The 23,724-nt window shown below is 46.8% G+C and overlaps 2 protein-coding genes across 4 annotated transcripts in view; one reads left to right on the plus strand and one right to left on the minus strand.

Moving 5' to 3' along the window:
- DDB2 (damage specific DNA binding protein 2) lies at positions 1 to 22,540 on the plus strand. 2 transcript variants are annotated; one of them, XM_054024825.1, is made up of 12 exons: positions 1 to 75; positions 593 to 677; positions 3,256 to 3,443; positions 7,611 to 7,741; positions 9,240 to 9,431; positions 10,363 to 10,508; positions 12,462 to 12,561; positions 15,472 to 15,649; positions 17,659 to 17,804; positions 18,006 to 18,170; positions 19,061 to 19,106; positions 20,172 to 22,540. In XM_054024825.1, exons 3-12 carry the CDS (start codon positions 3,269 to 3,271, stop codon positions 20,414 to 20,416), a joined length of 1,524 nt encoding a protein of 507 aa, XP_053880800.1. In that variant the 5' UTR covers positions 1 to 75; positions 593 to 677; positions 3,256 to 3,268; the 3' UTR covers positions 20,417 to 22,540. The 2 variants fall into 2 exon arrangements, with proteins under 2 accessions (XP_053880800.1, XP_053880801.1); XM_054024826.1 differs by lacking the exon at positions 593 to 677 and having other exon boundaries at positions 36 to 75.
- Positions 21,559 to 23,724, minus strand: part of ACP2 (acid phosphatase 2, lysosomal) — a 13,444-nt gene continuing 11,278 nt past the window's right edge. For both annotated transcript variants that reach the window (XM_054024837.1, XM_054024836.1), the window contains one exon: positions 21,559 to 23,671. In XM_054024837.1, coding sequence (XP_053880812.1) covers positions 23,535 to 23,671 — 137 coding nt within the window. In that variant the 3' untranslated portion in view covers positions 21,559 to 23,534. The remainder of the gene's footprint in view (positions 23,672 to 23,724) is intronic.

The raw sequence follows: 23,724 nt of genomic DNA on the forward strand, positions 1-23,724 counted from the left end.
CCCGCCCCCGCCCTGCGCGCCCGGCTGTCGCGGTGCTGGGCCAGGTCGGGTAGCGGAGGCCGCGGCGGGAAGCAGGTGAGGAGAGCGCGGGATCCCCCGAAACCCCTCCCGGCCGCCGAGCCCTCTCCCTCCCTCCCGCCCCCCGGCCCGGGGAGAGCGACGCGTCAGCGGCCCCGCGCCCGCCCTGCCCTAGTCCCAGCGTGAGGGCCCTGAGTCCTCCCTGGCGGGAGACCGGCCTCACAGCCGGCGGCCCCCGGAGCGGGGCAGGGACGCCCCGGACTCCTGAGGTGCCTTCAGCCTCCTGCTCGCGCCCCGCGCGCTGCCCTGTCCTGACCGAGTGGTTATCGCCATGAGACTGATGGGGAAACTGAGGCTCCGAGAGGGGAAGGGCTCGTCCCAGGTCACACCCTGAAGCATTGGGGGGAGTCAGGAATAGAACCCACGAGACCTGGGTCCCCGCCCCCCCAACCGGTAGATCTCCCCCCATGTGCAGAGAGCACATGGAAACTTCCCAGGATGCATCTGGTGAATCCTCTTCCTAACAGTGTCTCTAGCATGTTCCCTTCAGCTTTTGAAATGTTTCTCTCTCCAGGGAGGAGTGCCAGGGGGGCACAGCGGGAGATGGGCTCTGGCTAACACCTTTTACACTTACAACCAGGCCCTGCTGTGTTAGCCAGGTGAGTCTTGGAAGACCATTCACACCATGCTGCCAGGCCAGCCCAGGGCTTGTGACAGTCCAGTCTCCTCACACACTCTGCCTCAGATTTCAGAGTGGTAGCTGTGTTAGTCTGTATCAGCAAATACAATGAGGAGTCCTTGTGGCACCTTAGAGACTAACAAATTTATTTGGGCATACGCTTTCATGGGCTAAAACCCATTTCATCAGATGCATGGAGTGAAAAATACAATAAGCAGTATAAATATTACAGCTCATGAAAAGATGGGAGTGCTAATGAGGCCAATTCAATTAAAGTGGAAGTGGCCTATTCTCAACAGGGAGGGCTGCCCGGGGGGGGCGGGGGGAGGGAGGAGGCAAGTGGGGCAATTTGTCCCGGGCCCCACAGGGCCCCCCACAAGAATATAGTATTCTATAATATCGCAACATTTTTATGGAAGGGGGCCCCCAAAATTGCTTTGCCCCAGGCCCCCTGAATCCTCTGGGCAGCCGTGTTAGATCGTCTATTCTGAAGGACGATCCCTCACTCTCACAGAGACAGGCTAGTCCTTGCTTACAGACAACCTCCCAACCTGAAGCAAATACTCACCAGCAACTACACATCACACAACAAAAACACTAACACAGGAACCAATCCTTGCAACAAACCCCGTTGCCAACTCTGTCCGCATATCTGTTCAAGGGACACCATCATAGGACCTAACCACATCAGCCATACCATCAGGGGCTCGTTCACCTGCACATCTACCAATGTGATATATGCCATCACGTGCCAGTAATGCCCCTCTGCCATGTACATTGGCCAATGTAGGTAGTCTCTACGCAAAAGAATAAATGGACACAAATCAGATACCAAGAATTGTAACATTCAAAAACCAGTAGGAGAGCACTTCAATGTCCCTGGACACTCAATAAATAACAGACTTGAAAGTGGCAATTCTTTGACAAAAAAAATTCAAAAGCAGACTGCAACAAGAAACTGCAGAACTGGAATTAATTTGCAAACTGGACATCATCAAATTAGGCCTGAATAAAGACTGGGAGTGGCTGGGTCACTACAAAAAGTAATTTTCCCTCTGCTGATACTCACACCTTCTTGTCAACTGTTGGAAATGGGTGACGTCCACCTTGATTGCATTGGCCTCGTTAGCACTACAAAATTAATTTTCCCTCTCTTGATATTCACCCCTTCTTGTCAACTGTTGAGAATAGGCCATTTCCACCTCAATTGAATTGGCCTCCTTAGCACTGGCCCTCCCCACTTGGTAAGGCAACTCCCATCTTTTCATGTGCTGTAATATTTATACTGCTTACTGTATTTTTCACTCCATGTATCCGATGAAGTGGGTTTTAGCCCACGAAAGCTTATGCCCAAATACATTTGTTAGTCTCTAAGGTGCCACAAGGACTCTTCCTTGTTTCTGCCTCAGATGTACTCTTTCTGCTGGGGTTGGATGGTGCCTGTGGCATTCACAGTGTCTGATTCACACTTCAGCTCTTTTCTAAAGTAGGTCATATGACACCAATGGCAACAATGTGTGTGGGACAGTTCTGGAAACATTCAGGCCATTATACAGAATGGAATCGGTGCTAACTAATCCAATTCCTGGATGTAGACTTCAGGGGTAGAATAACAGGGTGTGCTGTGGGTCAGAACTGAGGGGCATCAGCAGAGCTAGGGGGTGAGTGGGTGGTCAGGACTAGAATAGCGGGGTCTGCAGGGGACTGGCAGAGCTGTGTGGGCTTCCAGATGGGAATAGCAGAGTGCTGGAAAGTCAGCATTGGGGTACTATTTGGGGAAGCTTTCACAGTGCCTGCCTAACTATATTTAGCTATAGTGAGACATCAGTGACATTTATTCACAAACTAAAAATAAAATATACCACTGTCAAAGGATCAACTTGTACTATATTTTTCATAGAGGCCCCTTGGGATTTGCCACTGAAATTTTCTACTTTAGAACCTCCTAGATCAAATGAGGAAAACTGAGTAAAAGGCTTCTCACTTTGGATTGGGGGTGGGGGAAAAGAGCATTAAAATAGAGGACTAAAATTGTGTTGTGTCCCAAAATCTGTATGTGTGTGTCATGGAAAAGCAGGGAGTGTCCAGCATTTTCAGTTTGCTCATCACCATAGTATCTAGGAGCTTGAGTCATGGATGTCAATTTGAGTTGACTGAAAAATAATTTTTGCCCATACTTGGTGGCAGAGCCTAATGAAGCCTTGTCCTCTTCAAAAAGCACTGAGCCTGATCAATGAGCTCATGTAGCAATGTGGGTGCTGCAAAGACAGCTGTGGCATTTTGTGCAGCTCAGTAGATTTCAAACTTGAGAATTCTGTAGAAACGGGAGATACCCCATTGCTTTAGAAGCCAATCATTTTAATGAAGGCATAAAGAGCCATTTATTGACCCCCATATCCCTCCGCACAACAGTGCAAGTAAAAAGCCAGTATTACAGAGATGAAGGGTGGTACAGGTATGTCCCACTTTTAGGCTGTCAGGGCATGTTGCACTCCAACTTTCTGTCTTAAAGCCAGAAGCAATGACAAATCCTACTTTCCTTACTTCGTTTTTTTTAGCGGGGCAGACAGAATGACCCCTGAGAACCAGTCAAAGGACAAGAAGCATGTGAGGGTGTATGAGCATCAGCAAGAGGAAGATGCAAAATCAACTGGGAAGAGGAAACGAGACCATGGAGAACTGGAGAATGAGCCGCAAGCAAAAAGATTGTTTCTGAGAAAAGCAGCCAAGCCCTCAGGGAAAATTGGTAATGTTCCCTCAGATTCTCACTCTTTCTGCCAACCGGGCCTTTATAGAATGAAGGGCGTAAACCAAACTTTCAGATCTGGGGTTGGAAGATGTCAAGGAACCAACAGCTTGTTCAAACAGGAATTTTTGGATTGGGTTATGTTTCTAAGTGAGGGGTGGAGATATGTGGGGGCATTATTCTCAGCTGTCGTTTGGAAGCTGTACTGAGTGAGTGTGTGTGTTTGTTTATGTGCATGCATGTGTGCATATGCAGCATTTTTATGAAAGTCATTGCTTATCTCTCCTAAAACTGGGCTCAGCAGAGTGTACATCACTGCCCATTGAGAAGTGACTAAGCTTTGTGGAATTTCAGAAAAACTTCTGCTGCTTCATTTCTGAAGTAGGACAGACCAATGTTGGTAACGTGACATTATATAATTCTTCATGCTGTTCCATAATCAGAAGGTTAGTATTGTACATCATGCAGTCAAAACCAGCATTTCCATCTGGAGAGCATGCTGTGTCCACTAGCAAGATGTTGCACAGAAGTTGGAGCTAGAGGGCTAGGTAGATGGTAAATCTTTCTGCTGATCTTTTGTAAGGTTGTGTCCATAGTTAGACAGACTATGGACTAGTTCCCTTCTAGCTATAATCAGTTCATTGCACCAGACTGGACAAGTGTTCTCACAAGTCATCTCTCCTTTGTGTATTTTTTCCTTCAATATGTAACTTTTGGGTAAAAAATGTTTCACTTTTTCCCTTTAATGGAGGAGAGGGGTGAATATTAGGTCTGGCCTATGCTACACAGTTAGGTCAATATAACTTATAAGGCAGCTTATGTCGACCTAATTATGTAGTGTACACACTACACCCTTGACCCGCCAATGTAAGTGCCCTATCACACTGACATCATAACTCCACTTCCAGGAGAGGCCTAGTGCTTATGTCAGTGTAGTTAGGGCAACAGTGTCTGTGTATATACTGTGTTACTTACATCCACCACTAGCTCTCTTGTCAATTTCATGGCTCCCAGCCCAGCTGCCCCCTGCCCTCATGGAGAGCTTCTGGCTGGGAGCCAGGGTGAGACTGGATCCCACTCCTGGCTGGGAGTCGCGGGTAGTTAGACTCCACTACCAGCGGGGAACAGGGAGGCAAGAAGCCCCAGTTGGCTTCTGCCCCCTCTCCCTCCCGCGTCTAGGAATGTTGGCTGTCTTGTCCCAGCAGGAAGGGGGCAGGGGCAGCCTGAGAAGCCGGGGCAGCTGAACCCTGTTCCCTGGGGATGAGAACCCCCGGGCGGCTTCCCCCTTACTCCCGGTGGGGAATGGGGAGCTGAGGTGGGGATGGGGCAGCCCGCCAGGAGCCTGTGGTGCAGCTGGGCTCCTGGCAGGGAGCTACCAGTGGAGCTGGGAGACCGGGTGTTTGGTCACCACATTGCCCCTCTAAGATTGATGGAAGTGCTCCAGGTGAGGATGTGCACCACCGACCCAAGGAGGGTAGTGTGGACATGCACCACCACAGTAATTACTGCAGGGGCTGTAAGTTGACCTAAACTATATTAGGTCAACTTAAGTTTTTAGTGTAGACATACCCTTAGTCTTTCCAGTATCAAGGAAGTTGTGCAGACTTACAATTCGAATAAGGACTCTGTGTCTCTTCATGTCTACGGGTATCATTTTGAATCCTATAATTTGCTTATGGGATCTTCAGAGTTGTTTCCTTTCAGTATTTCTGGAAGATGTCCCTTCTAAGGACCCAGAAACTGTTGAAGATGGGCAGTTCTCATAATATCTGTATGGTGGCGCCCTTGAAGATGGCATCTTTACTATATTTCATAAGCCCCAGTTTGTTTGGTGTATGACCTAAAGATTGGAGCAGGCTCTAATGTGAGCAGTGGAAATTGAAGCAAAACATCCTGTTTAGAGGAATTCTGCTTATTATAGAGTTAATGGTTAATGAACAAATCTCCTGTAGCTAATGTTACCGCATGACATTTATTATAACTCCAGGTCTGATTTTTAGAGTTGCTAACCCTCTCCAGTTCCAATGTGCTTCAGTGAGAGTTGTATGTATTCAGTACCTTTGAAAATGGGGCCAATCGTGTTTTCACTTATAGCTTACCTAAAAATGTTTTGAGGCTGAGCCTTTCCATTCTGTATCCCAATCTAAAAGGTGAGTTTTAATTTTTACCCAGTTTGAAAAAAATCCCCGTGGGGAAATAATTTTTAATGCATAGATAATTCAAAAAATATCTAAGCTTTAAAATCTGAGACTCTACATGCAACTAGTCCCCAAAGAGGAGCAATTGTGTTGACAGAATAATCCACCTTTTTTAACAATATAAACAATTAAATGAGTTTGGTGCATGCATGGTAAAAATTTGAGTTTGAAGTTCCGTAATTGCATTATGTAGGCTTGCAATACACTGCAGAGCTGATTAAAGCCATCAGTAAATATTTTGTATTTCTATAAGGTTGAGTTTAAAATCTACTGAGCTACAGAGCAGCTATGCAACCAAATAGCGCTACAGCTGTCTTTGCAGTAGCCCATGTCTCTTCCTGACCAGAAAGCTCAGGGTCAGCTGGGAGAAAGTACAGTGTTGTTGTGAAGTGGATGGAGCTTCATTAGCCACAGAGCATTCCCAGAAGTGATTTTTCAATCCAGGGTTGTGAGTTCAATCCTGGAGGGGGCCACTTAGGGATCTGGGGCAAAATCAGTACTTGGTCCTGCTAGTGAAGGCAGGGGGCTGGACTTGATGACCTTTCAAGGTCCCTTCCAGTTCTAGGAGATAGGATATCTCCATTAATTTTGTTAACGAAGCAAAGACTGAGTCCCCAAAGAGGCCTCCACTTAGGCCACGTTTCAGACTTAACCCACTTCTGCTGTTGCCCTGCTTAAAAAGCAAAGTTGGAATTTTCTCACAGTGGGAGTACTGTTTTATGGGACTTCCTTCTTCCCAAACTCAAAAATGTGTGAAGATCAATTTTTAAAAAAAATAAATCTGTATCTATAGATATACTTCCTGACAGGACCCACGCCTTGAAAAAAGCCTCCCTTCAATTCAAGCAGTGAAAGTCTTTGAGTATTAAGAATCTGTAAAAATGTGAAGTTAGAATGGAAATGCTCTTACACCCATAACTACAGCAGGTATGATGAGCACCTGCTGTAATCATGCATGAATGTGGGTGTGTGTGTTAACTTCTTAATTTCCAGGCTTCAGTGTTTCATAAAGTAAGGATATTTTTTGTTATATATATTACTCTTTTTGTTTCTCTCCTCCTGTTTTGTATTAGTATGGATCTTTACATGAAAATAAGATTTTTGTTTGAGATTCATCTGCTCTTCTGCTTCCACATCTGACGCCTGGATCCGCTGGGATGTTACAGTCCGTTGCTGTGGGGATGATTAGGTCACACACGTGGGGTTGATCAGACTCTCTTTTCACATAGATGTCCCTGATGATTAAGCCTGAAGCACTAGCAAAATACAGAAAACATCCTGTGTTGCTCAGCGGAATTCTCCCTGAACAGAGAGGTTTTCAGGCTATTCTATGAGGTGCCAACAGGTCTTTTATCAAAAACAAAACACATAGAGCCACAGGCAGGCTGTGTGAACTACAGCACAAGCGAGTGGAATATTCTTATTCAGGTGCAGGGGAAGTAGTTTGGAATTCACAATTTGGGAATTTTCAGTTGTAACTGTTAAATTTCTCTCACTTATCTGCTGATCCCAGGTCTGATCTCTCCCCTGCCACTGTGGTTGAGATGCTGATCTCAGCAGTTCCTCTCTCCCTTTATCCCACTACCCAGGTATTGTTTTCAGGCTCTGTGTGTCCTTGCCATATCAGGGTTATGTGTATAGCCTCTAGAAACTCGGGCGAGTCATACCCTGTAAAATCACTATAGCCGTCTCCTTTCCTTTGCTCTGGGATGAATCTTTAACAAGGAGAGACATATTGAGAGGAAACCAGGCAGATGGTTTGTCAGGTTATGAGATGCATTGTGCTTTGCAGGAGGCTACTGCCCCTTACACTCATAGGAACTGCTTGAGGTCCTTTCTCTTGTGACTAGAGATCACTTCTGGATTCAGCACCAAATACAGCCATCCTCCCCAGTACAGTGTAGTGAATGAGCATGACGTGCATTGGCTTGTCTGTGTCAGTAAGTTTCCCTGTTTTGCTGTCTGGCAGGCTGGGCTGAAGGTGGTTCCATGTTCGGAAACACAGGGGTGCTCTTCCATCAGGTGGAGAGGCAGTGCAGCATCATCCACTACATCTACCAGAACATGCTGGGTGGCTCTATTCGAGCACAGCTCAGGCAGGTGAGGGTGTCTGCTTCTCATTCTACTGGACAGCTGAGCTCCCATCAGAGTTTCCCTTAAAAATGACAATGACAGCTTGAACACACATGAGGGAGCTTAAAAGGGCCAGGGGTCCACTCCCATCCAGGACTCATGGTTTCCATGCCTTTAAAATGACTAAAAAACTTACAGTAATGTGCTGATAGTCTGATTCGCTCTCACATATCTCCCCTTAGTCCATACAAAATGCAACTGCTGAGATCATTTTCCTTGTTCATCAGTGACACATCAGTCCCCGCTTTGAATCCCTCTACTAATTCTCTGTTCCCCTGCATTAAAGGTAACTAAGCTTGTTCTATCAGTTGATGCCCGGCACAATATTACTTCCACCTACTTATCTGACATAGTCCTATATCATGTTGACCCCACTTGCTCCACTCTGCTAATAATGTCAGTCTCAATGTCCATTTGTTAACTTCTCTCACAGTCATTTCTACACCTTTTTCCATGTTTCCCCAGGGTATGTAATGCCTTCCCTGAACTGGTTTTCGAAGCCATAATTCTCCACTCATTCAATCCTTCCTTAAGGATTAACTTCTCCTGTAATGTCCACAAAGAGTAAATCAACCAGGATAGGTTTATTTTCTAGGTCATTTGTGTGTTTTGTATTTTTGATTTAAAAATTCATCCAGTCTGTACACTTGCTTTAGCTAAATAACCACATGATTTTGTCACTGTCTTGCCTTCCCTGCCCAGCCCCATTTCTGTTAGCCTTTTGTCTTATTGTGTCATGTTTTGTAAGCACTTTGGAAGAAGGACAGTGTCTTTATGTCTCTGGATGAAACATAACATGCTTCTGGGTGCTCAGTAAATACATAACAGGAGGAAATGTGGTTGTTGGAGTCTGTTCCTGTGAGGAAAGCGTGTCCAGCTGCCATGTTAGTGTGATGATACCAGTTATCCTCCCCTCTTAGCCAGCCCAAAGGGCTCAGCTCCCCTTACAGATCTAGAGTGTTTTCTCTTACTGCTTTGTCACTGGGGGGGTTGAGTATTTGTGGCTTGGGTATATTTGTTTGGAGTGGCCTGTCTTCCATGGGGCATTGTGTTCCCATCCATTGCTCAGCTAAGTCCAGAGAGGGAAGCAGCATCTTGATGTGAATACCCTAATACAGGAGTAACTGTTCACCCTGTTAAAAGGATAGGAGACAAGGCCCATTCAGATCAGGAAAGAAATCTGCATGACCCCATCACTACCAGATTGACTTGTGTTTATGGTGCAAGATGGGACAGACAACAACCCTATAGTTCTGCCCACTTGACTGTAAATTCCACTGTGAAAGTGAAGAAAGCTGGGCTGAGTTTCTCCCTGATATTCCCGGGGATCAGCCTGGCTTTGCTAACTCCCTGGGAAGTGTGTTTAGAGTGGTGTGCATACAAAGTCTGTAAGCATTTTTGGAGAGATTCAGAGACCTACTTCCAGCTCTGTGGAGATCCCAATCTCTCATTTTCTTTGCAACAGTGTCTCCAGCTTCCCTTTGTGCGTTCTCTTACTTCATACCGCCTCTTCCGAACAGCGAGTCCCTTTGACAGGAGAGTGACATGTCTGGAGTGGCATCCAACTCACCCCAGCACTGTGGCTGTGGGGTCCAAAGGTGGAGACATCATCCTGTGGGACTACGAAGTACTGAATAAAACCTGTTTCATAAAAGGGGTAAGTCACTTAGTGTGTGGGATGAGCAGGAGGGTAGGACTGGAACAGCACCGAGTGCTGCAGCTCATTATTGAGGTGCAATGTCAGAACTGTGAGGGGTCCAGGACTGGAATAGCAGCAGGTACTATCCTGATCTTACAGGACTGAGATGCAGTGGTGGATCTGTGTGTGAGGCCCCGGACTGGCAGTGTGGGGGTTGCAGGTCAGAACTGAGGTTTGTTTGTAGAATTTATGGTGAAGTTTCCTCAGATTATATGCTTGGGGGGGGAGGATGGGTTGGGGATTGGTGAGACACTTTAGTGGGACAATGAAGAAGCAAGGAAATCTATAAGAAGCGTGCAGAGAGGGTTTATTTATTCGAGGCTTGAATCTCCCCCCCTTCACCTTCTCGTTCTGTGTCAGATGAGGAAGCATCTTTTTGAGTGGAAGGAAGGAAAATCCCTTCTGGTGAAGTGAAAGAGTAACGTAGAGTGACTCCCTGTGACTTTGAATGGTTTGCATGCCCATCCCATTCCATGTACACGCCAATTCTAATCCCAATTCTATATGGGCTCATAGTCTTCACATCAGCACCTGTGGCTCTTCGGCTTAACAAATGAATACAGATTGGAAAGAGGATGATCATCCTCTGAAGACTCCTAGGTCCCATTCCTGGTTGCCTTGTGCTCTTTTTTGTGTAGCATGATGACTGCCTGCCAGGGATCGCATTGCCCTGGAACTGCAGGAATTGTAATCTTCTCCCCGGTCAGGTCGCTTGCTCAGCCAAGGCATGACTTGTAGAGATGAAGGTTGCCTTTGTCTCTTGAGAGCCCAAGGCTTGTGTCACTGTTGATGTTGGGGACACAGTGATGAGTACAAATTTGCAGAAGGGACTTTCCTCCTTCCCCATCACTTAGTGATTTTTCTTTTTTGTTCATCCCCTTCATTGTAGATGGGAGCTGGAGGGGCCATCACAGGAATGAAGTTTAACCCTTTTAATCCTAGTCAGCTGTACACATCATCAATTGCTGGCACTACCACCCTGCAGGATTTTACTGGCAATACACTCCGGGTCTTCACCAGCACCGAGGACTGGGAGTAAGAAACACAGCAATTTTGTGGGCTTTTGCCTCCTGCTGGCAGTGGCAGCACAGGGAGGGGGAGCTTTACTTGTTTCTGAAACATGAGAGCTGGCCTCTCTGCTCCCCTCTACATCCAACTCCTCTCAATTCCAGAATCTGTGTCTTTTGAAAGCCTGTCTCTCTTGTTTTTTCTATTCAGGATGTAGGAGGAGGGGAGGGAATACTGATTTTTTGGTTTCCCCTAAAGGAGGGACTCTTCTTCCACTCTTACTCCTTTCTGTTATTTTTGGAGGGCACCAACAGAATTCCTCAATTTTTTGCCTTTACATGGCTCTGTGTTTAACCTCTGAGCTGTTGGCTGTGCTGCTTTCACTGGCCACAGGGTCTCTGTAGAGCCATCTGAGGAGTTCCTGCAGTACTCCTGCAAGCCCTGTTGGCTTAGAAAGTCAGAGGATAGTCCTAGGAATGAGCCTGTAGCATCAGCATGCCAGTTCCACTTTGCCCTCTTTGTTTTCTTTCCCTGCCTGCCTCCTGCCAGTAGCATGTTTCCTAAGCATCTACTCCAGCTGCAGTCCTTCCTGGGAAAGAGGGCGAAACCAAACTGGAGAGGTCCATTGGGATAGTTCAGTGCTGCCATGCTGGAGATCCAGGTTTAGCATTCAGGTGACTCCCTGGAACAGCAGGGGCCTGGAGGAAAAGACATGCTCTGTCCTTGGAGTGGGAGAGCCTCACATGTTCCTGTAATATTTGCTTCTGATCAAGACTAGGTCTGAAGGGGAGGTCAATCCAGTTTCCATTGATTTTAGGTAGGTCAGGGTCTATGGACGGGTCTTGTTTTTTTTCAGGGGCTTCTTGAAAGTCAGTATTGAGGATGAGGCCTTGGTACATGGTGACTTTGTGAGAAGCAGGTGAAATGCACTGCCTATCAGAGTTGTTTTTGTCTCCCGGTTAGCCCCATCTCTTTTCGCTCTCTGTTGGTGAGTGAGGATTCCACCTGTTGGCTCAGTAGAAACAGGCTGGGGATGGTTCCTGGGATAGGATACCTTTGCCTCCCTTGCCATGCAATCAGCAGTGGGGATTTCTCCCTGCACAGCTCTCTTCCTGCCTGCTGGCACCTTGGGAAAGACCAAACATGACACACTGGAAACCGCTGCAGGGACTCTGTGGAAGAAGACCCTACAGGAAGAATGTAGTGCAGGTTGTGTTTGGGGTGAGCTGGGCTAAGCTTATAGGGCAGCTTAGGTTAAACCAAATAACATTTATGCAGAAACATATGTAATCCTATTGTGATAACTCTGCTATCCCTTTGGAGGTGGGGGTTGGGTTTTCAGGCTTGCCACCCTGACTCCAGGGCTTTGAATTCTAATGTGAAAATCCCCTGTAGGGCAAAGCTTTGCAAAGAAATCATTGCATGTCAGAGTATTCACCCTTCTCCTCACTCAGTATAGTCTGGGTTGGGACACTATGCCACCAAAAGCCTGGGTTTGATTTAGTTCCTGAAGTGGGCTATTGTGGGAGCTTTAGATCTGAAATTTTCCAATCCAGAATCTGTAGCAACTCCCTGCAGCTTCTTCACCCGTGTGGAGAAAGCTAATTTTAAATCCATTTCTGCACATTGTGTAAAAGTCTCCAGTGTGGTCCTGATCTTTCCCAAGCTGTCTCTATATGCAGTTGACAAGTGGCCACTCAGCCTCAGCTACGTCCTACTGCCCCAGCATGTTCCCGCTATCTAAAGCTTACTTGGCAAATAACTCAGAAGTGATGTCACATCAGTCACCAACCCAAAGCTACCTTGGTGGACTCTGCCCCTGGACTGATTGTTGAAGTCCCACTCCACCACATGGGAGACCCAGTTCTGAGTCTGTTGCAGTCCCTCTCTGTAGAGAGACAGAGAAGGCCGTACTTAGAGGTTCCCCTCCCAATACTTGTCTCCAGGAATTGATGCTGATCTATGTATCTTTTCTTTTAGTTTCTGGTACTGCAGTGTTGATGTGTCTGCGAGTTGCCGGACCGTGGTGACAGGCGATAATGTGGGTAATGTGGTCCTGCTCAGCACCGGTGGTGAAGAGGTTTGTATGGGTCCTCTCATCTTCCCTGCCTCGCACTCTCCCCTTTCCAGGGACCCCGATGGTTTGTTTGTTCTTTGCCCATGTCTGTCTTGGGAGCAGGGTCCCTAGAAAGAGGAGCATGCATCCTGAACCTCAAGGGATGCGAGTCCACCCAGTATCTGCCAGGTGGTGCTTCCTGCCCTTTTGCAGTGCACTAGAAACTGCCTGTTCTTCCTCCCAAGTTGGGGAGCACACCAGTAATGATTCAGAGTGATTCCAAGTTAAGGACCACATCATGGGATCTGCCTGCATTGACAGTGTCTGATTACTCAGGAGAGCAGAATTTGTGACATCCTGAAGGTGTCAATTCCCCCTAGCAATGAACACATTCCAGAAACCTCTTTGGAAAAATGGGGAGTGTCGTGGGTGTGTGATGTGACAGAACCACTTCTTCCCCAGGGCTAGTCACAAGCTTGATCAAAGTCCTTGGCATTCCCAACTCCAAATCCCAACCTCAGCAAAGGCCAGGAGAAGAACAGAAACTGCACCATTTCCATCCTGCCCAAGGGGGCAGAGTGTTAGTACCAGGACCGGAAACAGAAAAGAAAGCTGCCTAGGAGAGGGTGGGCCTGGAATTTCTTAAAAAGTGGGCCCTATCAAGAGCCACCTTTTTGATGCTGCTTTATTATAATCAATCCTAAGTCATCACTTGTGTTGCCCTCGGGGTAACAGTGCAGGGCAATTCCCACCCCAGGAGCTGTAGGCAGGGGGGCCATGTTAATCAGTGGGCCAAGTCACTAGCTGGGGCACTCCAAATAAAGCCCAAATACTTGAGTTTAGATTTTTGCCCTTTCCTCAGGACATGTTTATTAATACACAGAAGATGCAAAAATGTTCATAATACAAAATTTTCTGTAATGGAGACCTTTCCTATCTTCTGCTATTGGGACTGATCCATCCTTCCCCTCTAGGTAGCCCTTTCCTGGCTACTATGGAGAAACTCACACTTGGGCTTCTCTGACCTCTGTTTTTTTCTGTCTGCTGTCCTTGCCCAAGAGGCAGGAAGCCTCATAGCTGTCTTCCTGTAGGTCACATGTTTGCTCCTAGTCATGTGCCCTGCAATTACAGCTCTCAGTATTAAAGGCCCCAAGGACTGAAAGAGCTGCCCTGTGTTTTATACCCTCAAGGCAGAGTGCCTTGTTATATGCCTAATAAATTCCTTGGGAGTAGATTAATCTCCAACCCCAGTAATGTCCTCACAATGGAAAGCTTTCTGTGGTGAAACTGGCAAAGGGACCAGGAGAAGATCTTGGGCCTTAGCAACTGTCTCAAAGAGAGAGGGTCACACTAAGGCCCATCTAGCCCAGTATCCTGTCTTCCAACAGTGGCCAATGCCACGTGTTTCAGAGGGAATGAACAGAACAGATCTTTATCAAGTGATCCATCCCCTGTCACCTTTGCCCAGCTTCTGGCAAATAGAGGCTAGGGACACTTCAGAGCATGGTTTGCTTCCCTGACCATCCTGGCTAATAGCCATCAATGGACCTATCCTCCATGAATGTATCTAGTTATTTTTTGAACCCTGTTATAGTCTTGGCTTTCACAACATCCGCTGGCAAAGAGTTCCACAGGTTGACTGTGCATTGTGTGAAGAAATACTTCCTTTTGTTTGTTTTAAATCTGCTACCTATTACTTTCATTTGGTGAACCCTAGTTCTTGTGTTAGGAGATGGAGTAAAAAACACTTCCTTATTTATTTTCTCCACACCAGCCATGATTTTATAGACCTCTATCATTTCCCCCCTTAGTCGTCTCTTTTCCAAGTTGAAAAGTCCCAGTGTTATTAATCTCTCCTCATATGGAAGCTGTTTCAAACCCCTAATCATTTTTGTTGCCCTTTTCTGTACCTTTTCCAATTCCAATATATCTTTTTTGAGATGGGGTGACCAGATCTGCACACAGTATTCAAGACATGGGCATACCATGGATTTATATAGAGGCAATATGATATTTTCTGTCTTATTACCTATCCCTTTCTTAATGATTCCCAACAATCTGTTAACTTTTTTGACTGCTGCTGTATATTGAGTGGGTGTTTTCAGAGAACTATCCACAATGACTCCAAGATCTTTTTCTTGAGTTGTAACAGCTAATTTAGAGCCCATTGTTTTGTATGTATAGTTGGGATTATGTTTTCAATGTGCATTACTTTGCATTTATCAACATTGACTTTCATCTGCCATTTTGTTGCTCAGTCACCCAGTTTTGTGAGATCCCTTTGTAGCTCTTCACAGTTTGCTTTGGATTTAACGATCTTGAATAATTTTGTATCATCTGCAAATTTTGCCACCTCACTGTTTACCTCTTTTTCCAGATAATTTATGAATATGGTGAACAGCACTGGTCCCAGTACAGACCCCTGGGAGACACCACTATTTATCTCTCTCCATTCTGAAAACTGACCATTTATTCCTACCCTTGTTTCCTATCTTTTAACCAGTCACTGATCCATGAAAGGACCCTGCCCTCTTATTCCATGACAGCTTACTTTGTTTAAGAACCTTTGGTGAGGGACCTTGTCTAAGGCTTTCTGAAGTTTGGGGTATGTCAGAAACTGCAAGTGCAGCCTCATATAGATGAGTCTGAGCTCTGTGCTGTGGGGTTTGCAGTGCTGGCTGTAGCCAGACTGCACCTGCAGCATGCTCTAGGGCCAAGGCTTGCAGTGCTAACAAGCTCTACTACCTGCCCCAAAACCTTTGGATAAATGGGGCGATACAGTATGCAAGTTAAGGATTGCTCAGAGCTCCACTGTCTAAATCCCTCGGGCTCTCTGTACCAGAGCAGTGCCGGAAAGTTCTTCATGTGGCATGGATTGCACCTGCTTGCTGTGTAGCTGTTGCACACATCTCACCTTGTTTCCCTCCACTGCAGATTTGGAAGCTGAAATTACATAAGAAGAAAGTGACTCATGTGGAGTTTAACTCGCGCTGTGATTGGCTCCTGGCTACAGCTTCTGTGGACCAGACAGTCAAAATCTGGGACCTGAGAAACATCAAAGACAAGTCAAGTTTCCTTCATGTGCTGCCTCATGACAAACCTGTCAATGCTGGTAGGTCAGTGAGGTAGGACTCTCTCTCTGCTCTGTGCCCATCAATCTACCCATCTATTCTGTTTCTGTCTGTCCCTTTTGGTCTTTTGTGACCTGTGCCTGTGTCCATCACGCTTGGGTTTTCTGTGCCCCACTTTCCCTCCCACAAATGTATATCAATCCTGTTTCTTTCATATCCTTCAGTGTGTGTTTATTAAAAAATGAAATCATTTTGGAGCAAGCCTGAGTTTGATCAGTTTAAAATTGTTCAGTTTTTAAATTCAAACACTGAACATAAACTTTATCGAAAGTTCTGTAAGAAAGTGTAGGTGTCACCCTTAACACCTTCTCATTGGCTTCTGGCTAATTCATCCTGAACTATTGCTGATGATGGAGGGATACTTAAAGATTCCAAGGCCAGAAGAGACCATTGTGATCATCTCGTCCAGGGGTGGGTAAACTTTTTGGCCCGAGGGCCACACCGGGATTGCGAAATGGTATGGAAGGCCATGTTTGGGGAGGCACAGCCTTCCCTACAGCCTGGCCCCCACCCCCATTAGCCCCCTTCCACTTCCAATCCCCCCTGCTCCTTGTCCCCTGACCGCGCCCTTCCAGGATTGCCCCCATCCAACCCCTCCTCCCTGTCCCCCTCCCAACTCCTATCCACACCCCCGCCTCCTGACAGGTCCCCCGGGACTCCCTCGCCTATCCAACCCCCCCATTCCCCGTCCCCGAACCTCCACCCCATCCAACTGCTCCCTGTCCCGACTGCCCCCCAGAACTTCCTACCCCTTATCCAACCCCACCGCTCCCCACCCCCTTACCGTGCTGCTCAGAGCGGCAGGACTGGCTTATTGGAAAGTCTGGGAGGTTGGTGGGCGCAAGCCGCACAACCTGGCAGGAGCGGCAGGCCAGAGTGCTCCCTGCATGGCAGCATGGCTGTGGGGGAGGGAGGACAGCAGTGGAGGGGCTGGGGGCTAGCCTCCCTGGCCGGGAGCTCATGGGCCGGGCAGGAAGGTCCCGCGGGCCATAGTTTGCCCAACCTCTGATCTAGTCTGACCTTGTCTAACACAGGCCATTAGAACTTTCCCAGAATAGAGCAGAGCAGAGCTTTTAGAAAAACATCCAGTTGTGATTTAAAAATTGCCAATGATCGCGAATCTATCATGACCCTTGGTAAATTGTTCCAATGGTTAATTATCCTCACTGTAAAAAAATGTATGCCTTATTTCCAGTCTGAATTTGTCTAGCTTCAACTTCCAGCCATTGGATTGAGTTATGCCTTTCTCTGCTAGATTGAAGAGCCCATTATCAAATATTTGTTCCTCATGTAGGTACTTATAGACTGTAATAAAGTCACCGTTTAATCTTCTCTTTAAGATAAACTGATTGAAGTTCTTGAGTATATCACTATAAGGTATGGTTTCTAATCTTTAAATATTCTCATGGCTCTTCTCTCAATCCACTCTAACATAATTTAAATGTACTGTCCTGTTTAATAAAATGTCTGTTCTCAGTGGCTCAATCCTCTGCAATTCCTGGGGAGCTGCCCTTGAGAGCTTAATGTGAAAAAACTGAAGTTTGCTGGGGATAGTGTGTGGAATTTGTTGGGGCAGGTACTCCTAATCATTTCGTGCTGAAGTTCCTTTGGTAAAAAAGGGATTAGGAATCAAGATTCCTTTGGTTCTATTCCCAACATTGGAGGGATGGGGTCTGCCGCATTCTGTTTCCAGTTCTTTCACTGGCTTACTATGTGACTTTGAGTGAGTTCCTTTCCCACTCGCTGTCTTTTTTCCCCATCTGTATAGATTGTAAGCTTCAGTTTAATATTTGTAAAGATCTTTGAGTTCCTTGGAAAAAAGGGGCCATAGAAGGACAGAGTCTTGTTCCTCGGGGAACGTGGCTCTTTTAAAATAACTATTTAGGAAGTTGTAATGTGCTTACAAATTAGGGACATGTGGTGTTTTCCTCTTCTTTGTCTATGGCCACAGGACTGTAATCTTCTGTATGCTTTACTGCCCTTTTCCCAGCTTATTTCAGCCCAACGGATGGTGCTAAACTCCTGACCACAGACCAGCATAGTGAGATCCGAGTCTATTCCTCTTCAGATTGGACCAAACCACAGCATCTGATCCCACATCCGCATCGGCAGTTCCAGCACCTCACACCTATCAAGGTGAGGTAGGAAAGCGCAGTCTGATCTCACAGCAGATGCCAGTAGCAAGTTGGAAAAAGCTTTGGTACAATTTCTTTTCAGAATAGGGCACTGCTGTGGGAAAGCTCACACTCCTGGAGTCACAGCTCTTTCTGATTCATATCAGTCTTTAGCTGTGTTCCTCTAGAGTTGTTTACCACTGTCCATCTGCTTTATGTCTAGGCGACATGGCACCCTCGTTATGACCTCATTGTGGCTGGTCGCTACCCAGACCCTAAGTTCCCAGGATACACAGTGGATGAGCTGCGAACTGTTGATATATTTGATGGAAACACTGGGGAGATGGTGTGCCAGCTCCATGACCCGAATGCATCTGGCATTATCTCGGTGAGCTTGGGCGCTGGAGTTGAAAGGGCTCCTGTGCCCTTAACTGTAGCCAAGACCTGAGTATCAGGGAGATCACGCAATAGGAATAAGACCCAAAATCTCCTAACACATGCTCACACTCATACTGGAGGAGGCATCCTGGCAAGGTGCGGTGCAGGGAACAGTCTGTATACTGGCCATGTGAAAGAGTGCCTCAGAGAGGTTGGCTGTGACAACTAATGTGTGTGAACAGCTTCTTCGGGGGGGGGGAAGTCTCCTAAGAGTGAATCCAGGGTTGGGCATGTGAGGAGTCACCTGGGTTGCTGCTTCTCCATCCGTTAGCTGGTCCTTTGCTGGCCATGTGCATAGGAGTCGCTGTGAAATACAATCATGCCCCAGGGAGGAAGTAACTTCTCTTAGCATGATGCCAGCTCTCACGTCAGCTGCTCTCCCCATCCAACCCACCAGCAGCTTCTGAGCAGAAAGTGACATCCCAGTTACAGTAGCACACTGAGCTCCCACAGGGCTGACTCCCCTACAGGATCAGACTGAGGAGAAGCAGAGCAGGAAGACTGGACCTGATTCTCCTCACATTTATACCAGTGTTACACTGATTACTCCATTGATTTCAGTGGCATTACCCCTGATTTACACCAACATGAGAGGAGGATCCAGCCTGCTCACTCCCAACATGCAGCAGAGATGGGTCGTAAGCCAGGCTGGCCAGCCCCCGACACCTGGAGCTCTTCGCAGTTGGGGTGTAGGGTCATGCCAAGGGCAGCTGATCTTTGCAGAACAGTTCCATGTTCAGTTGTCGGCCTTTTTGTGGTGTACTTTAGGGAATGTTCTATGTTTGACAGTGTTACATAAGCATTGAGGCTGATAGTTTGTCAATATGTTTACATTTGCAGCTCAATAAGTTTAACCCTATGGGAGATACACTGGCCTCTGGTATGGGTAAGTAGGCTTCTGACTCTCTGTCATTTTATTATTGAGGCAGCTGGACAGCATGGGGTTCTGGTCTCAGAAAAGGGTAGACTGGCTTCTCCAGACAGACATATGCTGAAAGTGATGTACTCATGAGTTCTAAACCAAGTTCTGTCATTGATACTCACCAAGGCTGAGTTTCCTTCTCTGTAAAATAAGTTAATGCCCTATCCTCTTATCTCCAAACTCTAGTGTCCCCAGGATTAAGCCATGGTTTGTAAAGCATTTTGAAAACATCCACTAAAATGTGCAGTGTGGCAATTAGCTTCAAGGGAAAGCAGCCTCCCTAGGAGGAGAGGGTGCTGCTGCCATCTATCTACTGTATGGCAATGCTGCAAGAAGCAAGATGAAAGAAGTCCCTGCCCTTTGCCTGCTACTGCTGGTCTCACTAGCCTTTGTCTGACTTCTTTTGGGTTATTGCACATGTACATGCTTTATATCCAAAGAGGCCCTACCGTTCTTGGGCCCCCTAGGATCTGGGGAAGCTGGACATATTGAGTTCTGATTTAATCTGAGTGTAGAACTTTTCTTTCCATGGAAATTGTGGGGCAAGAGAATTAATTGATCATGCCCCTTAATTGCTAGCTATTGCTCAAAAAGTTTCCATGATCATATGGCTAATAGGTACATGATTCCTACAATAGGACTATGTGGAGGCAATGTCAGGAAGAAATAGTTTACACCAGGGATTCTCAAACTGGGTGTCGTGAGGTTATTACATGGGGCGTTGCAAGCTATCAGCCTCCATCCCAAGCCCCACTTTGCATCTAGCATTTATAATGGTGTTAAATACATTAAAGTGTGTTTAATTTCTAAGGGGGGTCACACTCAGAGGCTTCCTATGTGAAAGGGGTCACCAGTACAAAAGTTTAACTACTGGTTTACACAATCCTTAGTGACTGGACATGGCTAGAAAAATACTTCCTTTTTTTGAGCAGTAGCTGAATGTTGTATTTAATTGATATAGACAGGGATTCCCCCATTAGAAACTACGTCTGTTGCAGAATTTCTGAGTGTTGAATTTTTTCCCCATAGGCTTTAACATTCTGATCTGGAGTCGGGAAGAGATGGTGACCAAGAAACAGGAGCATCTCTTGAAAGCTATGACAGAGCAGGGAATGGGAAGCAGGAGCTTGTCCAGGCATGGGCTCCAGAAGCAGTCAAACCCAAGGGCAAGCAAACTCAAAACGAAGCTGCTCGCTCTGGAACTAGAGGGGACTAAAACAAAGGGCAAAGATCCCAAATCACAGGGCAGGAAGCGGAAGGATCTGGAGGATTGAGCAGACACCTCCAGGCTTTCTAGATCATGCTGGACAAAGCCAGCTCTGGCACAGTGGGCAACATTTATCCTGAGGGGCACCCAGCCTTCTGCTTTGTCCTTCCTTGCTGGGTAGGAAGTTGCTGCTTGTACTCTCTGCTTTCCCCTCTAGAGGGTAGTGTCATTGCTCAGCTCCTCCTCCTGTGTGGGTGACACATTTTATCAAGCACTATGGGAGCCTGAATGTCGTCATGCCCTGTGCTGGCATCCAGTTAATGGAACCACAAAAAGAAGCATTATGCTTATGTGTGATTCTTGTTCTTTAATTATCTGGGTCAGTGGCTATGAGGTCAATGGGGGAGCAGCCAGGGCTGAGCTGGGCCTCTGCTGATGCTGTAGTTTATATCTTCAGAGCTTTAGTCTCTCTCCTGCAGTGCACCAGCCAGCACCGTTTTCAGTCTTGTACCCCAAAATGTGGGGATAGGTGTTCCCAAAGTGGAACCTGAGGACTGCCTTCCCCACCCCCCTTCTCATATAGCGATATCTCAGGGCTGCTGTTAACCTACAAGTTTTTATGTTTGAAAGTTAGCCTGTTTACAATGCTGCCTGGGGCATAGGTGGAGAATCTGCCCTCGCCAGGGCTCAGGCCCTGCTGGGAGGCTTTGTTAATTTCATGGTGTTTATAATATTCAAGTGTTAATAAAGTTTTGTACAAAACAGGCTTTCTTCCTTGAGAGAGTGGCCACCTCAGGGGCTTTGATGAATGGCCTGTTGTGAGGAGCTCTTAAGCCCACCCCAGCAGGAGTTGACAGCTAGCAGGTTGCTGGGGGGGAGGGGGGGGGCATATGTGCTAATGTAGCTCCTACAAAAGGCTCTTGTGAAAAGAGATGAATTCACTTACAAACTGAAGTATCTGCTTTTTGCAGAGTAGCAGGAGACAAAAATACTATGAAGAGAATCATAAAACATAGGGAAATGACCTCTGCTCTTCCCCTGCTTTGGGTGGGGTTGTTCATAGCAGGATTTCTCCCTCTCTTCGTGTTGCCTCTCCTGCTCCATTTTTGTCCTGTGAAAAGGTGAAGGTTGCAATAGCTTCCACATTAAATGCAGAGCCTAACAGGCCTAGGCCTCTATGATCCCACATAGCAGAAGGAGTAGCAGGAGCCCAGTCTCACTTTGATTTTAATGAAGAAAAGGCAAGAGGTAATGGAACAGAATTACAGAAACTCAGTCAAAGTCTAAATCACTGTAGAAGCCTTTCCTCCATGTGTGCAAAATCTGCTGCCTTTAAAAATAGCCCCTTCTGCTACACAGGCCCCTGTGATGGCACTTCCATGCATCTTTCTCCTTCAGTCCTGTTCTCATGAGCAGCTGCTTGTTCTTTGTGACTGTGTTTTGCTCTTTAGGAGAACTAAATTGTATCTCCAAGTGAGAAACAGGTAAGGCAGTTGCTGAGAGCAGCAGGCTGGTTCTGCTGCATTAGAGTTCTCATACTGGTAGCAGCCTGTAAAATTCCCCACGGTGAAGTGGAAGGAAAGAAAAGGAAGCCTGCTCGTAGCCTCCACTGCCAGGAAGGGAACTGGACCAGAAAAGGAACTAAAACTAGGAAGTGAATGTGCAACATCACCCTATGAGGAGCCAGAGCCTCTGGTGCCTGCTGCAACCTCACTCTTTACCAGAAACTGTAGCAGAGGGCAGAAGATGATGACTGCTAGCCATTAATATTCTCAACACCTGTTGTAGTCTGCAGGGAGATCCCTGCAACCTCCACGCAGTTGGCCTCAGGAAAGAGTCACCTTTAGTGACTCATCTAGAAGATCCAGGTGATTCACCCTGACAGGTGCATAGTGACCTAGGGTCACTTGCATGTCCCACCTATTAAGCTGAGCATTTATTTTTTAAATTACACTAATGGGGGGGATAGGGAAAAAAACTAGCAAGGTTGGCACGTGTCCCAGTTTTGGAGTAAACTGTTCTCCTACATGGTCTTTAATTGCAGTGTAAAATTTTCTGCCTGCCATGCACATTTGTTTGGCCCACAGTCAACATCTGCACCCATAGTGTGGTACAGGGGCTGTAGCTACAGGCAGCCTGTGGCATTCACAGCTGAGGGAGGTCAAAACAAAAGGCTGTAATTTTAGAGAAACAGCCCCAATTTCATAACCACACCCACCGATTGTAGCTTTGCAAATTAGGATTATGAATGCCATTAAAGCTCAGGGAGCAGGCAGGGTACTTTCTCCTTTGTACAGCATTGCACAACAGCCTAGGTGCATGGTAACTCTGAAGGATCAGGAATTGGGTATCATAGGGGCTAATCCATGTGGCAAAGTCCATTGATCCCTAGAACTTCTCCAACCTACCCCTGCACTGAAGCTTGGGTCCAATGGCAGGTTTACAATCCTACCCTAACTTAAGGCCAGTTTTTCCTCTCAGAACAGAGTTGGGGGAAAAGGGGGGAGGAAGGAGTGACCAGGTGCCAGCAGCACTTAAGTAGCAAAGACAAAGGACCCCACAATCTCATCTGTAAAGCCAGTGATCTCCAGCAGCTCCATCTTCTTGGAAAGCAGATGAGGATTCCACCTCTAGCCAGTGGGTGTGAGTTGGGGCCTCTGGTCCAGGTCCAGCCTTCATATAGTAATCAGCCGAATGGCCCAAGACACAGTGCTCAAAGCAGATTGGGAATCACACTGAAATCAAATCATTCTGACCTCAGTAAACAAGGCTGTTACCAACTGAGCAGGTGATGGCAGCTACTGGGAGAGATTCCCAGTCCTCTTTGCTGCTGCTAAGATAATTGGTAAAATTACAACCATTAAAAGGAGAAAGATTATTCCTAAAGAGCAGCTGGCTGTGGAAGGGGAGCCCCAGCTTTGTCATGTATTAAAAGTAGGCATTCCACACAGCACATTGGATGTAAGGGGGCAATCCACTGCCTCCATGCAGTTAGACCATCCTGCTCCAGATGCCCTGGAATTTCACCTCCAAATGTCATGTCTCATCTAAAGAGCAGCCAGAGGCTGGTCACATCAGAGTCCAGCTTCTGTGCAGAAGAATGCTCAGTTACTGAAGGACGACCCAACCACTCCCAGGGGCAGCGCTGCTCCCTCTTGCTCCCTGGGGAGGGGTCAGAGCAATTGTCAGGGCTGCTCTTCTCCCTCGTTGGAAACATGCCGGTAGCCAGGTGGCTGGGACTGTATTCGGAAAACGACAGTCAGGAGGAGGATAATGAGGAGGAAGAGGATGGATCCACAGACAGCCAAAGCCACAATCAGTTCTGCAAGGGAGAAAATGAGCATTCAGTCTGGTAACATTCAATCATCACTGTCT

This window comes from Malaclemys terrapin, chromosome 4 (genome assembly GCF_027887155.1).
Source record: "Malaclemys terrapin pileata isolate rMalTer1 chromosome 4, rMalTer1.hap1, whole genome shotgun sequence".
Lineage (NCBI taxonomy): Eukaryota > Metazoa > Chordata > Testudines > Emydidae > Malaclemys > Malaclemys terrapin.

What these genes read in the sequence shown, in the direction of transcription:
- DDB2 (XM_054024825.1), top strand. Translation starts at nt 3,269, where the DNA reads ATGACCCCTGAGAACCAGTCAAAGGACAAGAAGCATGTGAGGGTGTAT. An exon ending in TCAGCACCGGTGGTGAAGAG is followed by an intron (nt 12,562 to 15,471) that starts GTTTGTATGGGT and finishes CCTCCACTGCAG; the next exon opens with ATTTGGAAGCTGAAATTACA. An exon ending in AGCACCTCACACCTATCAAG is followed by an intron (nt 17,805 to 18,005) that starts GTGAGGTAGGAA and finishes CTTTATGTCTAG; the next exon opens with GCGACATGGCACCCTCGTTA.